Here is a 17,261-nt window from a genome sequence, read left to right on the forward strand (position 1 = left end):
ATATATATATAAAAAATATATAAACCCTTGTTCTGTAAAATGTTTCCTGTCACGCTAAATGATGTGTGGCTTGGTTTTGGGAATTTTTGTATTTCTGACTGTGGCAACACAGTGGTCACTAATGTCATTTGCAAATACAGAAGCTGCTGAGTAAGGAACATTGGTTAGGATGAGATTAAGATCAATTAGAGATGATTTATCTGGACATTTCAGATTAGGTCTAGTTGGACTATCGACAAGCTGGAAGAGATTTCGCGAGTCACAGTAAGCTTTAAAATCATCAGATACTGGTTGTAACCAGTTCCAATTTAGATCTACTTGAGAAGGAAAAAGGAATCTTAACCGTTTGTTGATGATCACTTCAGTGCCGACCTGACGAGAGGCTATATGTAAATTTATTTATAACTTAATACATCTATTTCAAAAGCTTTTATTGGGTTCACATGTAAGTCCTCCCAAAGTACATGTAATATTTCAGACACTCAAACATAAGACATGTAAGCAAAGTAGTGACCTGATGCCTTTTTATTATTTTAGTCTTAGGTCAAATCTGGGTCAACCTTATTACTTTTTTGCCCTTTGGCCTTTACATTCTGCTTCTGTGACTTCTGCAGCAGAGCCAGCGTGTCTCTCTTCTCAATTTTCCTGAGTTGTTTTTTCTTCATCCTCTTGATCTTTGCTGTGTTCCTGATCTGTGATACAAATTAGACAAGAGAATATTAAGAACAGAAAGTAAAATCACCAACACAAAGATTCTGTGTGCTTGTGTTGCTAATTAACACCTGCCTTTCACTTCATTACCTCTGTTTTTAATAGCAATCTAATTCTGAAGCACAACTTTCTCCATATCTGTAATGCAAATCTAATGTGTGTTAGAGAAGATATTTAACGTAACAATTATCTTTTTTGTGTAAAAATTACTATCATATTATTGAAAAATAAGTTCCACATAGGCCCTATGTATATGTGGAATTTAATACATGTGTATGTACATTTATATCACACATACAATAAATAAACTGTTAATTATCTGTGTTCCACTAAGGCATTACGTCAGACAAAAGTCTTTACACTATAAAACTAACTTAAAATAATTGTTATTTTAAAAAAAAACAAACAAAACACTGGTCAGTGTGTCAGTTAATAAAAGTCTGTAGTTTCCCCAACTGCTGGAAAAGTGATGGCAGTTAGTGCTAGCTAACATCTCCCCTGTACAGCACATTTTTCGGCTATTATGTAACATTTGCTAAATTTGTCACTTTTAACAAAGTAAAATTAATGTACCAGTATAAATACTGTACATCCTGATAATTATATTTCAGTGTTCAGAGGAGTCTGACAACTGGTTGTTAAAGAAATAAAGAACCATGGAGTTGAGGTTAAGGAAGTAAATTAGGGTTACATGCTAGTCCTTTTAAGCTAATTAGGAGATGTTTCTTTTGGATTTTAATGCACAAATCAAATGCTTAGTAATTATCCAGAGATCTTGTATAGAAAAAAAATGATGCATCAATAATTGTTTTATTATCGCATCGCAGCACTCTGAACCATGATCGAATCGTGCCCAGAGATTCCCACCCCTAATAAAGAGTTATCAGCTCTGCAGTACGGCTTTTCAGTTGTTAACGTTCTTCTTTGACCCACTCTGAGCATTACACCTTCACTTTTGTACAATAAGGTCTGTGGGTTACAGCTCGTGTTAACACCTTCATGGTTTGGGTTATTATGTTGCAGACACAGTGTAATATGAACTGCTTGTAATACAATTCATTCTCGCATATTCTGGAGACTACTTGTACAAAATTGGAAGTGGCGTGTTTGTGTGGTGTTAGGGTGTCAGTTTAACGGTTGACGTACCACTTGCACAATCTCTGATTTGCGTTCGTTCTCTGCGCGGCGTTTCAAGTTGTCTTCTCTCCTTTTCCTCTTTTCCTAAGAAGCCAAGAAATACAGAATAAATGAAAAGGTGCAAAAAAATTACGTTAAAGGTTTAATTCATTGACAATTTTAGCTTACCTCTTTCTGTTTGGCTTTCTCCTCTTTAAGCTGCAAAGTAAACTGTTTCACCAGGTCCTTCTCTCGCTTGGCCTCCATCTTCTTTTCCCAAGAAGTGCACAACTGTTTATCTCTCACCACTGCTGAGAACCTAAAAGACATAATCCCACATACCAGGTTAATAGAATACTACAAGACTAAAATACAAAATACAAGACTAATTCTAATAGTGTCTCTCATTTATAATGTGTTCCATGTAAATTAGGGATGCACCGATTCAGTCTTTTCAATTCCAACCCTGAGAAGAAATCTGTTGACCTCACTGCACTGAGCTCACTTTAATCATTTTAATATAATGTAACATGAGGAGGACGACTTTGTATGCAGGTTTACCTGCTTCAGCAACAAGCTGCTCCGTGTTGCGTTAGATCGTTAGATGCTTTAGGAATAATCAGATTGTATTGGCTGCCTGTGCTACTGCAAAGCGAGTGGTTTGGTTGGCTACATGTCCATAATAAAAGATACAGCCAACAATAGTGGCTGGGCAGCAAGCGTGATATTTTAAAGTGATCTTATCAACATCTTCATGGAGATTTTAAAAAAGAAATGAATTGTTTTAAACAGAAATAGCTAATCATAATCAACCAGCAAAGCAAATTGCATTCCCAAGAAATAACTATGTTGCAGCTGTTTCTAACCTGATGAACAGCAGATGAAATATATTATTATAGTTTCACTTGATTAGGTTTGTAATTTTTTGCTCTAACTTTTTATGGGAGTAATTGTACATTTTCTTGAGTAAAGATTTTGAGTACTCTACCCACCACTGCACCAGTACTAGCGCTGACATGGTGAACATCAGAGATGAGGGCAAGAGCAGAACAGAGTCAAAGCCAGCACAGTCCAAAGCACCAGTTTATGGTAAGACTGATGATGATATGACTTGTTTAGGCCTAGTTATCTACTCAAGGGCTCAGCTGAAGTGATTACTTTAGGAGAGTTAGAGAGGGGTTTCTAGTTTTGAAAATGTATTTTAAAATGCTCATTTAGTTATGTACTCTACTTTCATAAAATTCTCAGGAACGCAGGAATAAATGTCTCTGAAGACCCAGAGGCTCCAACAAATGCTTTGTCTGGAGAGTGGGCTGACCAGGGAAAAACTCCTGGGCCACTTTTTTAAAAACTTGTGTCCTGAGGTGTGTGTCACTGCTACGTGTCCATAAACAATTGAAAAGTAGTCAAAATGTTCACACAGAGATGAGCATCCTACAGTATTTAAAGAGGAAGAGGACAGAGGTCACAGGAGAAGTAGTAGAACAAACTGAGGAGGACGAGCTTGTAAGTTGTATGGATAGCTACTAGACGTAGTAAATTCTATAACTCACATAATAAAAGACTTTGTTAGACCAAAAGCATGTCATAAAAGTTTGCTTTGAAGACAGCTCTGTGTTCACAAATATTTGTTGCAGGAAGAGTCAGGGCCAAGTGAGACACAGGGAATATCACAGACAGCTCACAAGTGTAACATTGGGATAACTAAATACATTTGTACTGCGGCTAGCTAAATAAACTAGCAGCTGTTCCATGGTTTTTATGGTATGTAGTCAGTTTTGTTCTAGTTATATTATACTCCGTCCTTCTGACCCTCTCCGAGTTTTTCTCCATCTTCTGTCACTACAAATACCCTCTTTCAGCCACACTAATAAGTACATTCTGTTTTCAAAAGCAATTAGAAATGAGCATTTAAGTGCTTTATTTAAATAAATAAAAATAAAAAAATCAGGGGGGCATGCCCCTGAACCCCCCTAGCATTTCAGCGCCCCCCCTGGTTTAAAGTCGCTCCTACGCCCCTGCTTAAAGGTAACTGGTAACGTACAAAATGTCCCCCTGAAATGCAATACAGTGATAGATAATATAAGAATATTCAAGAAAAGTACATCAGCTCAAAACTGTACTTAAGTAACGTTTGGCCTACATTATAGATAGGTTCGTAAACTGCATGCTGCCACAGTGATATCCTCACCTCTGCTTGTTGCGGTCCTTCCACACTCTCCCAGATTTAGGTTTTCCCAGCGGTATGACCGGGTTTTGTTTTCCACTCGAAACCAAACGAGGCTTCTTCTTTGGGGCGGTCTCTGTACTCGTGGGTCCCCTTTCTACTGGTGCAGGCCCGGACAGGTGAATGTCACCACTCCCGTTAAGGTCGGATCCGTCTGTGTCTGCAGCAGTCTCCGAAACGGTACAGGGCTCCGGTTCAGCGGACATACTGACCTTCTCCTCGGGCAGACTTTCGGGTCTCCGCGTTACCTCCTCCGTGTTTTTCGCTTCCACCGCCGGCAGCTCCTGGAGGACAGACCTCCTAGTCCTCCGGCTGGGAGTCCTCACCGGGGCTTCAGAGTCTAGCAGTGCTGCAGGAGTGCGCACTTTGCGGCCGCTACGGGTTCGTCTAGTCTCCGGCGGCGGTACCTGGACCTCCTCCTTCTCCCCGTGCCCCACTTCAGAACCGGGCTTTTCTTCGGACATAGCTGTCTGCCTCTTCGACATGATTTCTAATTAAAATGACTTCACCACATTACTCTTACAAACTTGTGAACCCACGTGTGATCACCGCCAGCGATGTGTACGTTGCTTTATTTCCGCTTCTGTGGCGGATGGTAAACAAGGAGGAGCGCATTACCGCCACCTGCTGGTCTGGAGGGAGAACTCAAGTTAACTCAACGACAAGTATGTGACGACAATGGTCAGGGCTCTGTTTCAGAAAGCAGGCTTAACAAACCCTGAGCCTGAGACGGGAAACTCAAGAGTTCGTTGAAGTAAACCTCCTCCCGAGAAGGTTAGGTTCACAGCATAGGTTGGCGGGGTTATTTGATGTCAGTCTCTGAAACAGAAAACCCAGAGTTTCCCAACATACTTAAGAGTTTTCACTAATCCCACTTTCTGAAGCGGGGCCCAGTACAGCAGAAAATACACATAGAAGACACCATATTAAACACAAGTAACTAACTAAGCTTAGTGGCGTTATATTGTTGTGGGTAAGATTTCGACGTTAAGTTTGTAATAAAAGTTTTGATTGATCTGACCGTAATGTAAAAATATGGTTCTACTAGGCCTACCATATTTTAAATATATATATATATATATATTTATATATATATTTTAAATATATATATATATTCTGTTTATGAGGCTTAGAGTATGATATATGTTGAATTAAAGAAGAACATTTGAACAATCTCCACTTTAATAAGAAGTATTTTACCTGAAATAAAATAATCTCATACTCAAATTGGTAAAAAAGGTGTATTATTTTTCTTTTATGAAACACACAAGCATACATTATTGTACAGATGTCTCAAGAAACTTTTAAAAAAAAGAAGGAAAGAAGAAAAGCTATTCCTGTTTGTTTAATGATCCAATGTAACCTATTATGTAGTCATGCAAAAAATTAAATGTGTTCATTATTGATATGGTCTATGGAATGCCTAATAACTTTCATGCTTTGTAGTGATACATAATCCAATGTCTCTAAAATGTAATGTGGATTTTCACTTTCATCAGTGCACTTCAAATACTATCTATTCATTAACTTCATGTCCTTCACATATTTAATCTGCATGTTTCCCCTAATAAAACAAGCTAGTGAGCAGATGAAATGAAATAATTTTTCCTTTTCTTAATTTAAAGAAATGTAAATATATTCTTATGTTGTATTTTTCAGACCAGATTTTTATTTGTATCCTTGGTAACACTGCGTTTGCATCGTTGGTTCCCTCATAAACGCTACTAAAACTAGATGCCCATGCGCATAATTTCACCGAAATAAAACGCGCACCACTGCCATCTACTGGTTAAAGAGCGTTTTCACACCACAACAATTCAGCATCACATGACTTTACTTCCTCAACTCATGACGCCGCCCGTTCAAAATATCGGTGGACTCGAGGAAGTACAGCAGCTGACTGGTCAAGAAAATACTTGATGTAAATGTACATTAATTTGACTCTGCACTTAAAACCGGACAGCAGGCCTCGTGTGAGGACTCATCATGTCTCTGCTCGCAGTGGGAAGCATACTGCTGCTGCTGTTTGGATATTCAGTGAGTACCTTTGATTTTAAAAACGTTTTTATACTCTATTCTCGACATTAAAGCAGTTGTACCCGCAGCTTTACTGCAATAACATTAAGCTGATAGAAACACAATATATGTCTACTTTTATGAAAAACCCTGCCACCAAAATTCTACATAAAGGACTGTAACTTGCTGTTAGATTGATTAGCACATATCTGAGTACATAGACCTTACACACATCTAAATGACAGTTATTAATACCTTTTGATAGTCTTGAAGGTATATTAAGATCAGTAAAATGTGCAGATTTGCCATACATCGGGTACTTTTGGCTCATAATTTCAGTTTTTGTCTCAGTTCAGTAAAACAAATACATTCTTGTGTTTTAATCTAGAAGCCAAACTTCAATTTGTATACTTGTAATCTATATAGTCCAATCTACCAATCAGGCATTTAAAAACACCTTCAATGGGAAAATATTTAAACTATGTTGGTTGGTTGGTACAGTATCTTACAATGAAGCATTATTCACAACCTTTAGTAGAAAGTCAAGGTTGCACTCTCTGGATGACACGTTCTAAAGTCAGTTGAGATGTCAGCCCTGCCCCATGAAAACATGAAACTTTAACCACACATTGGAACGCAGTATAAACTGTCTACAAGTGGTGATCACTGTGATGCCTATAAAGTCAGCTCTGATTCAAATTATGATGTGTTGACCTGCAGCTCGGGGCGCCTCCGTCATTCAGCGTGGATTACAAGAATGACTGCTTTCGGAAGGATGGGGAAGAGTTTCGTTACATAGCAGGAAGCATCCATTACAACAGGGTCCCCAGAGTCTACTGGAAGGATCGACTGCTTAAGATGTACATGGCAGGACTGAATGCCATCCAGACGTAGGTTTGACTCGTGTCTCGCTCTCTGCACGCTTTGCTCTGACTTTGGTTTGTTGTTTCGGGTCACAGGCTGCCATGTCTCCACTGGCTGCAAAACAAAAACTAACTGACTTCACATTTCTGTTCCAAACGTTTGCATGTTTGTGCCATTAGACCACATAATGTGACAAACCTCCTCAAATTTCTGGTACTAACAGCGTAGTGGAGATAGTTCAAGTAACTGTGCACTTGATGGACACATTGTACCAACTGATGCTACTGTCTGATATGTTTTAATTGTCTTATTTTTTGTTTATGCACCCAGGACTCCCTGTAAAACAGTATCGATATAGAGTGAATTATCCTGGTCTCTTGTGTATATGAGCCAGCCACAACATTCAACTTCCATAAATAACTTGAGTCGTGTGTTTGGATTAAACTAACACTTCATTCTTGTTGAAGGTACATCCCCTGGAACTATCACGAGGAGTCTCCGGGCCTCTACAATTTTAGCGGAGAAAGGGATGTGGAATATTTCCTTAAGCTGGCCCAAGACATCGGCTTACTGGTCATCCTTCGGCCTGGTCCCTACATATGTGCAGAGTGGGACATGGTGAGTGCGTTCGTCAGCAGATGTACACATCTTGAGTTTGAGGGTATTCAGAGGTAATTAGGAAATACTTAATATTACTTAAATATTTAACTCTCAGCTTACAGTACATATCAGAAACAGACTTACCCTTACAGAACAATGAAGAGACCTCATAATGAAAAGGCATTTAGATCCCTGCTGATGATCACTTCTACTTAAACACATTTAAGAGGGAAATATTGTACCTTTTAAACTACTACATTTATTTGATAGCTATAGGTAGTACTTACTTTGAAGATCAAGATTATACACAGAAAACATCTGATCAATTTATTTACAGACTAGAACAAACTATTAGTCGTAGGTTTACTGTTCAGTGAACTAGGAAGGATTCATGGTTTAATTGATGATTGCTGTACAAGTATGTAGTTCACTCCTTCACAAAGAACTGCAGCTGAAATCAGCTTTAATTAACATCAGTCAAAGTGGAGTCAAATCTTGACACTTTTCACAGTGGAAAGAATTATTAAAACCATAACTTAAGCATAGTCTACCTCTCAGTTGTTCATTCATATGCAGAAATAGTTTGTTTTGAGACAAAATAAGGTGAAATACACTGCTTTTAGGTTGGTAGAAGTGTATTTGGCAATATTTCGGGGGAAATGAGAGTACATTATGTTGCAGGAGTGGTTTTGTATCTATGGGTGTTTTGGTATTTGTTCTGCAGTATGAGAACTAGTCACTCCTGGAATGTTTTAGAACTGATAAGTGAAAGTGGACCGCAATCATTATTCTTCATGAAGGACAATGACAAACTTGCAGCTACTTTTTAAATACTTTATAATCAGTTAAACTTGTGGTCATTTCTTTATAGTATGCCATTTAAGTTGCACCAACCATTGTTTGCGTTATTCTGTCCACCAGGGTGGGCTGCCTGCCTGGCTTCTCAACAAGAAAGACATTGTGCTGCGGTCCTCAGATCCAGGTGAGAATCAAAGGTAAATAGCATGAATGATTGAATATAGGCACGGTTGTAACAATATAATTTGTATATTTCAGATTACATTGCAGCAGTAGATAAGTGGATGGGGAAGCTACTGCCAATGATAAAGCCATTTCTCTACCAGAATGGAGGTCCTATCATCACTGTGCAGGTGGTTGATTCTGTTGCTGTGTATTACGTGTCATTATAGCACTTAATTCACGAAGGAAATAACATCTCTGGTTGTGCCTCTGTTTGGTAGGTGGAGAATGAGTATGGCAGTTACTTCGCCTGCGACTACAACTACATGCGTCACCTGTCCACGCTGTTCCGCTCTCACCTGGGAGAGGAGGTGGTGCTCTTCACCACAGATGGAGCTGGGATCGGCTACCTCAAGTGTGGCACAATACAAGGTCTCTACGCCACTGTTGACTTTGGGCCAGGTAGGTGTCAGGTGGCTAGTCAGTGTTCTGCAATTTACAGCAAATATTGATAGTGGGGTTAAAGGTTCAGTTATGTGTTGCTATGTGAAGTTACCGTTGTATTGCAAAAGCCATTTGCTAAGATACTTTACATATGAGGTACCTTACTTTAATATTTTGCGATTTAAGTGATAGGTTGTTTTTTTCCCTTCACATTGACTTAAAGGCAGAATGAGTCGGATTTGTTGGTTGCAGTTTGTAAACACAACATTCAAAGTTGGCCTCTCCTCCCTGGCTCAACAACACCAGAAACGTATGCCCAATGCTGTATATACTGCTGTATAAGTTCTTGAACGTTAAAAATACATTGTTAACAGTAATGTTAGCTACCGTCAGATATACTGTATACCAGCTCATTACAGACAATAGCAGTGAGTCTCCGACCGTCAACTTACTACCGCCATGGCTTGTGTTTTCGACAGAAAATGATTCTAAGCTCAAACCACAGACTGTATGTAAAAAGGCTCAAACTCAGCACTACAACATGGAGGGTCTGTAGGTTTTCTCAAAACATATAGTTATTTGCATTGGTTGATAGTAAGACTTAGTGTGGACGTACACTGCTAGACACTATTATTGGAACATTACATTTGTTGTAATGGAAAAGTAGATTTTTTTATAGCAATCTTAACTATGTTAACCTCAGTGTTTGTAGCTGTTATTGGCTGGGGCTACACCCACTGCCCAAAGGGTTTGATGCAGAAACATCCCAAACACAGCTAAATAAAAAAATACAGGCAGAGGGCAGGGTGTCTGCAGATACAGACACTGCCATGCGTGGTGATGATTAAAAGGCATTATTTTTGCATGAGTCTATACATCGTTTTTAGGAAAATCCTACTCATTCTGCCTTTAATGACGCATTTTTGATGAGTCAGAAGTAACAAGGAAATCGCACAAATACATGTGAGCTTATGTTTGTGTTGTTAATTCTGTTAGGCGGAAATGTAACTGCTGCCTTCGAGGCACAGAGACACGCTGAACCTAGTGGACCTTTGGCAAGTATTTCCCTCGATACGGTTTGTATTTTAAAACCACACTACATTTTCCCTCAGATGCTCAGAGGGTTTTCCTCCTCTGTTAACAGGTGAACTCTGAATTTTACACTGGCTGGCTGGACCACTGGGGGTCACCTCACTCCGTCGTGTCGTCTGCCAGAGTGGCCAAGTCCCTCAACGAGATCCTGGCCGCTGGAGCAAATGTCAACCTGTGAGTCTACAGATTTCTGGGGCAAGTTAAGACACACTGATGCGGCATCATCAGCTAATGTCAGGAATGTGATGTAATTGTTGTTGGTATGGGGTGTGGGTGGAAGAAGCTGAGTGAGCCAACTGTTTTTGTGTACTTGTTCTGTGTATTTGTTGTGTACTAGTTATGTTTTGTCTTTGTAGTATGTATTTGTGTTTTTGGAACCCCTTAAAAATGAGATGCTTCATCTCAAGGGGCTATCCACTAATAAATTGTAAGTGTGTACAAGTTGTTATAAAGGGTTAATAATTACATAATGTACATCTGCAAATACATGCTCTTGAAGAGAAAGAATAAATGCAGTTTACAGTTATTATTTGTGCTTTATTTAGCCTATGTCAACATTTTATTTTCATTTGTCTCCTTACAGGTATATGTTCATAGGAGGAACTAACTTTGGATACTGGAATGGTGAGTGCACTTCGACAGACTGGATTAATGAGATGGCATAATCGTTTTAAGTAGAGCCTGACCCAAATGGAATTTTTAAGACCAATACCGATTACCGAGTATATATTATTAATAAATTAATTAATATTCCAACATATTGGCCGATTTTTTTTTTTTTTTTTTTTTTTTTTTTTTTTTTTTCTTCTTTTCAGAAACACGCAACATATAAGATTATCCCTAACATTTCTTATGTGTAGTTATGAGACCTCACCAAGATAACATGACAAAAGTCAGCTTAAAATAAAACTCTTTTTTATTGTTACTGGGATAAAAAGTACTTTGAACAAAAGTACAGTTAATTATGTCATATGATTGCTATGTTTAGAGTGCCTTCTGGTGGACCAACAATGCAACACAACATGATTGAAGGATCCGGCATCTGTCTCTCTGTTTCTTTATTTTAATTGTCATTTATCGGCTGTTAAAAACACCAATATAGATATATCTGCAATTAGCTCATATTGGCCGAAATTATCGGCACAACGATAATTTCTTCTTGTTACCTCAGGTGCCAATGCACCATACTTACCACAGCCCACAAGCTACGACTACGATGCCCCGCTCACAGAAGCAGGAGACCTCACAGAGAAGTACTTTGCTATTCGAGAGGTGATCAAAATGGTAAGAACACCAGTGCAGCCCTCTAGTTTTGCTTTTAAAAATCACTTCAGCTGTATTCTGTGCAAACGTAAGGGGTGTTATTAGTTGTTGTTTTTTTTACTTATGTACAGTACAGTGTACTGTAGTGAAGAACTAGTGTATCTTTTCACAACAGTACCATGAGATACCAGCGGGACCAATACCACCAACAACTCCAAAGTATTCCTATGGGACTGTTGTTATGAAAAAGGTAGGTACTATGTTGACACTGTGTTTCTATGAATTCATATCTGTATTAAGTTATTAAAGCCTTTACTTTTCGAGATCTCACTTTTTTGTCACCTGATTTAAAACATGAAGAATAAATACTAAAAAAGTAACCCTCTGTCACCTCAGCTCCAGACGGTATCAGACGCTTTAGAAATACTGTCTTTCTCCGGGCCCATCAAAAGCTTGAATCCTCAGACTTTCGTTGAACTGAACCAGGTACCCTTTAATGTTTTGCTGTTTCATGTAGTAAAAAACGTATTGTTGCCCCCTCCACACAAGTTCACCAGCAATATTTTGTCATATGATTGATGATGCTTTTTAACTTTTCTTCAGTTGTTGATTTATCTCTTCCCTGTTGGTCCTGTAGGCCTTTGGTTTTGTGCTCTACAGGACGACTCTGCCTGTTAACTGCAGCACACCAACTCCACTGTCGTCCCCGCTGAACGGCGTCCATGATAGAGCGTATGTGTCAGTGAACGGGGTGAGTCTGATTGTTTCTTATTAGATATTATACGCAGATTCACGCACATGCTCCACGCTCATTTCACAGAGTTTGTCATCATTGCTCACCACTGGATCAGTTAAATGTGCAGCTGCCATCAAACTTTCAAAATATTTATTTGATACCATCAAACATGTCTGTAGCTTTTAGATTAGCAGCAGTATTTTTACAGTTGCATGTTTTTATAGTTGGGTGTAGAAAACAGTATTGTTTTGGTATTTTGACTGTAACATTTCTATTTGGATCCATAGATCCATATAGAAATGTTACAAATGATTCTGAGTTAAAAATGTTGCAAACTCTGATTATTTCTGATATGAATCGGAAGTCTGCCAACATAAAAGCCATGCTGATTTCTTCTGAAGGTGGCTGTGGGGATTCTCGAAAGGAACAAAGCCCTAACTATCAACGTGACAGGGACAGCTGGCAGTCAGGTGGACATACTGGTGGAGAGCATGGGCCGAATCAACTACGGAAGAGACATCAATGACTTTAAGGTTGTTGTTTTTTTTTTTCAGCTACATTTTAAAGTGACTTTATGTGCTGTGACATGTAGATGTCTTTCTAACTATCGTGGGGCTTTACTGTACTTTAGAGTTTCCATCAAGCAGATATGTCGGTAGGAATTTCAACCTGTGTGAAATGATTGGTGACTTACCAACATGATGCTCCCCCTCTGCTCTTCCTGTCTGGGGTCCTTGCTGCACAGGGCCTGGTGTCCAACTTGACCCTGGGGACAGATACGCTCCTTGGCTGGACCATGTACAGTCTCAGTGTCGATGAAGCAGTCAGTCGCGGCCTTCTCAGTGAAACCAAACCAACAGACCCACCTCAGCCTGCTGCTCTTTCCCTTCCAGCCTTCTACAAGGGAAGTTTCATCATTCCTGACGGTATCCCAGACCTGCCCCAGGACACCTACCTCAAACTGCCCAAATGGAGAAAGGCATGTCATCCATACAGGACATGACATGTAGTTAGAATTGAAGCAATTTTGTCCTTTAAAAGAAATCTATACTGATTTCAGTGGTACTGGTTCCAGCTTCTCAGATGTCAACATATTTTCTGCTGCCTTCTGCTGTAGAGTCTTGTAAATTGAATATATCTTTGGGTTTTGGAGGGTTGGTAATAAAAACAAGCAATTTGTATTCTACATCATGGATTTAGGAGTACCTGTAATGGGCATTTTTCACTAGAGTATTTCCCAACATTTTACAGACTAAATGATTGATCAACTATTTCAAAATATGCTAAACAAAATAAGGAAAATAACCGTTGGTCGCAGCCCAAAAAGTAATGTGTCATGTGTCGAGTTTTTATTAAAGGCCTAATTCCTTTTTTTTTGGTTTGTATAAATTACAGGTATATAGATATTGAGGAGTTTGACCAGATGAAAAACTCAACCAATCATAATTGAAAATATTAGCCCGTTTACACCAGTTTTTCTAAATGTCTTTTGTAAAATGAAATGCAAATACAGTAGACTAATTTAAATGTTTGTTTTTTTTCAGGGGCAAGTTTGGATTAATGGTTTCAACTTGGGACGTTACTGGCCGAGCCGGGGTCCTCAGTTGACTCTTTTTGTCCCGGCCAACATCCTCAGCACAGCTGCACCCAACAATGTGACTGTCCTGGAGCTGGAAGAGGCCCCCTGCAGCTCAGGGCCATGCAGTGTGGAGTTTACTACAACCCACATCCTGAATGCAACAGTCCTGTCTGACTACAAACAGCACAGGAGACTCTTCAATAAAGACGATTTGTTGTGATAAGAAGGGAACTCGCTGCTGCGCAAAAGGAATCAATTTGCACTTCTCGCTGATGAACAAATCCCAAATGAGCACATGCTGTGTGAGCTTGATGTGTTGTTTTTTTTTTATTTTAAAAAGCTGTAATGTGTGAAAGAAGGTAAATCTGGGACATCAATGATCGAACGTGTCTTTATGAAAAGTGTACGAATTTATTTTTTGCCTTATGTTTTATTTAACCATCACATCAGCTCTACCTCGCTGATCCTGTATGACATTTGTATTGAAAACCTTTTTTTTTCTTCAAAAAAATTGGATATTGCCAAATGAATCATCACAGCAGCCTGTATTTCAGAGAATGTGTTATTTTTTTATGTCACAGACTCATCAGGGAAATACTATATGTATTATCATACAACTACAGGTGCACTGTGGGACTTCTGATATGTCCATAGATTAAATGATTTGTCCTGATTAAAGCTATATTTAATTTGTTGTAGTAAAGATGGAGAATGTATGTGAATCTCTGCCTAAACTGTGTCTTGGTGGTAGCTTTGGAAATAAAATGAATGGGAATAATGGGGGGTAAGATTACAATAATGGCTATGAACTAAACTCTTTTTAACAATATTTTTCTTGAATAAATCAGTGGTATGTGTACTGCAGTGTCCAGATGCTCTCTATTAGTACCTTTATTGGAAATTCATGAATTGTTCTTGACGTAAACTTTATCTTAGAGGGATATTGGTTTGCAGAGTGGGCACAAAGTTATCTGCTAAATATTAATAGAAAACAAAGAAGATGCGGCACATTAAGGATTTTCTTCTTTGTCCATATCAGTAGATATGAGACTATGAGCTTTTATGTTTTCATCAAACATAAACCAGGTGTTTTCAACATAACGTTTTTAAAATGTCTCTACTGCAATATTATATTACTTATCAGCTGACACACATGCTGATACTGATATGTTTAAATAACTTATCCGTCCATCTTCAATAGGTTAGATAGACATAGTAGTTCACACTCTGAAGCACAAGGTGGCGGTAGTGCGCCTAACACGCTGGTTGACAAATGACGTTAAATTTAAAAAGAAGAAGAAAACTCTTAGAAACGTAGAAGAAGAGCGCGGAGGCCTGCATGAAATTTAACAGGTAAAAGAAATAACGCAATTTTTTAGAGGTTTTGTTCTGCCCAGAGGTAAATAAAAACGTGAATTAAATATTTAACGTTTAGTAGTTGTTTAAATGTTTCGATTCTTATGCAGCCAGCTGTAGCTAACTATGATTAGCTTTAGCTAGCTGATAAGATGTTCACTTCAGGAAGCTTCCTTTGTTATTATTAGCTGAAACAATTAACGTTGAGCTACACGCAACATCCCTAACTAGCTAACAACTGAGGTTTTTACTGTAGCTTACTAACTATTAGGTTAAGCAACAGGATGTAATGCTGCACTTAAGACTAAGCTAAACACTAACCTGTGTGTATCTTTGATTCTTCGGCAGGTTGTGAACGCCTCTGTGTTTACGACGTTCCTCAAAATGCAGCACAGTAGCAATAGGATTGAGTAGAGTACAATGTTGTGTTACTCTGACACTGTCATACTACCTGGCAAGAGTTAACAGACATGCCGTGGTGCCTAAACACCAAGCGGAAATATCATTTTTAGCCATACAACACAGGCTTCATAACGCAGTGAAACCGCATTTGTATTTTTTTTTTATCTATATAAGAGCAGTTTCTCCTTATAAATACGGGCTCAAAACGACCTGTCTGAATCTAGACCATGGTAGACAATCGATATGCCACAGCTCTGGTCATCGGCTCGGTGCTGAGCCTGCTGGCCACAGTGTACCTCTCTGTGGCTGTGGGAACTCAGCACTGGTACCAGTACAGCTGTACACCAGGGAAGGGGAGCAATGCCTCCGAGCTCAAAGAGGAGTTCATCAATGGAGAGTTTGATGAGAAGACTTACAGCGACACCATGTTCCGCCTGAACGGCACCCTGGGACTGTGGTGGAGGTGCATCCAGGTGCCAGGCCAGTCGCACTGGTTCAAAGAGCCAGGTGAGACTTCCTGATCAAAAAATGTCATCATCTGTCACAATACAGCTCTCTGCAGGCGACATTATTCAAATGCTGAATGAATTTCACATCCTAAATCCCATACCATCAGATAGATATCATGTTATTCAGACATGATAATGAGGTATACTGATATCTACCGCAGTATAAATTATATATCAAAATCTCTGATGGCAGATGCGTTTTTATCGTCTCGTGGTGGACTGTATATTATCGTCACACTGCCCAAGCCTGCATCACATCCTGTGTACTGGTTGAGTTTGTGCTTCTCTGATTCTGACTTTAGATCCAAAGATGGAGACGCAGTGTGTGAGCTTCACTCTTCCTCAGCAGTTTATTCCAAAATACAGGTCACCTGGAAACCACAACAGTGAAGAAGATCTGTTGAGAACATGTGAGTCTACCCTGTCTCTGTAGGTTGCTGTACGTTTTCTGTCTTCAAATTACCTGGACATATACTTGAATTGTGTAAAATTGGAGATTCATTAGTTGTTTTTCTTTATCACATGGGCCTGTAATTTAATTTTTAAAAACTTGTTAAAATTTACCATCTTGCTCTGTCCCCCTCCCTTTACTGTCTTAACATACACCTGCCATCTTTGAACATTAGATAATGTTTTTGTACATAGTTTTTTTTTTTGGTAATGTTCTCACTTTTTTCAGACTTGTGGAGGTGCCAGTTTCTCTTGCCGTTGGTGTCTCTGGCTTTAGTCTTCCTCAGCGGCCTTGTTGGGGTCTGCGCCTGCCTGTGCCGCAGCTTCACCCCCACTTTGGTTGTGGGAGTGCTCCATGTACTTGCAGGTGAGAGAAATGCATGCATATTTCGCATTTTCCAGCCACAGAACACAGAAAAATGGTATGGAAATGATCTTACCCAATTAAAAAAATAACAGAAGGTAGACATTGATGACATCGTGAACTAGTGTAGGATCATCAGAGTTTTTTGTCGTTATTGTCAAACAACCACCATTGCCGATGACAATCTCTGATGTGACTGAAGCAGAAATCGTGTTCGCGGACGAGGTAATGTGTTGAAGGATATATATAGATAGATGTAATATGATGCCATAGACAACCGACCAAATGAAATGTACCATTATCTTAAATAAAATAATGATTTATCTGGATATGAATATTGTTGGAAATATTTTGGATAATGTAAGTATTTAGGTCCTGTCGTTGTTAGATATTTTAATGCACAAATGTTACATATAATGCTTTCAATGCTCACTAGGGCTGTCCCAGACTAACGATTTACATAGTCAAATCAGAATTGTCAAGTCTTGCCTATAGTCAACTGATCTTCGAAGTGTGTGTGTGTGTGTGTGTGTGTGTGTGTGTGTGTGTGTGTGTGTGTGTGTGTGTGTGTG

At 39.0% G+C, this 17,261-nt stretch overlaps 3 protein-coding genes across 3 annotated transcripts; 2 read left to right on the top strand and 1 right to left on the bottom strand.

The window, feature by feature from the left end:
* Positions 1-414: 414 nt before the first annotated feature.
* ccdc86 (coiled-coil domain containing 86) lies at positions 415-4,676 on the bottom strand. The gene is made up of 4 exons (XM_046046281.1): positions 4,019-4,676; positions 2,017-2,146; positions 1,858-1,932; positions 415-692 (listed from the first exon to the last, which is right to left on the bottom strand). The coding sequence occupies exons 1-4, from the start codon at positions 4,537-4,539 to the stop codon at positions 540-542; spliced, it is 879 nt and encodes a 292-aa protein (XP_045902237.1). The 5' UTR covers positions 4,540-4,676; the 3' UTR covers positions 415-539.
* Positions 4,677-5,882: 1,206 nt separating this feature from the next.
* On the top strand, positions 5,883-14,467 carry glb1 (galactosidase, beta 1). The gene is made up of 16 exons (XM_046046280.1): positions 5,883-6,091; positions 6,791-6,960; positions 7,402-7,552; positions 8,456-8,516; positions 8,591-8,685; positions 8,776-8,956; positions 9,935-9,993; positions 10,083-10,204; positions 10,614-10,654; positions 11,202-11,314; positions 11,469-11,543; positions 11,690-11,779; positions 11,931-12,044; positions 12,431-12,562; positions 12,775-13,008; positions 13,574-14,467. Exons 1-16 carry the CDS (start codon positions 6,041-6,043, stop codon positions 13,826-13,828), a joined length of 1,944 nt encoding a protein of 647 aa, XP_045902236.1. The 5' UTR covers positions 5,883-6,040; the 3' UTR covers positions 13,829-14,467.
* A 362-nt stretch (positions 14,468-14,829) lies between these two features.
* On the top strand, positions 14,830-16,796 carry LOC123969160 (claudin domain-containing protein 1-like). The gene is made up of 4 exons (XM_046046284.1): positions 14,830-14,961; positions 15,313-15,873; positions 16,178-16,285; positions 16,555-16,796. Exons 2-4 carry the CDS (start codon positions 15,594-15,596, stop codon positions 16,779-16,781), a joined length of 615 nt encoding a protein of 204 aa, XP_045902240.1. The 5' UTR covers positions 14,830-14,961; positions 15,313-15,593; the 3' UTR covers positions 16,782-16,796.
* Positions 16,797-17,261: the final 465 nt, after the last annotated feature.

Source organism: Micropterus dolomieu, linkage group LG04, assembly GCF_021292245.1.
Source record: "Micropterus dolomieu isolate WLL.071019.BEF.003 ecotype Adirondacks linkage group LG04, ASM2129224v1, whole genome shotgun sequence".
NCBI lineage: Eukaryota > Metazoa > Chordata > Actinopteri > Centrarchiformes > Centrarchidae > Micropterus > Micropterus dolomieu.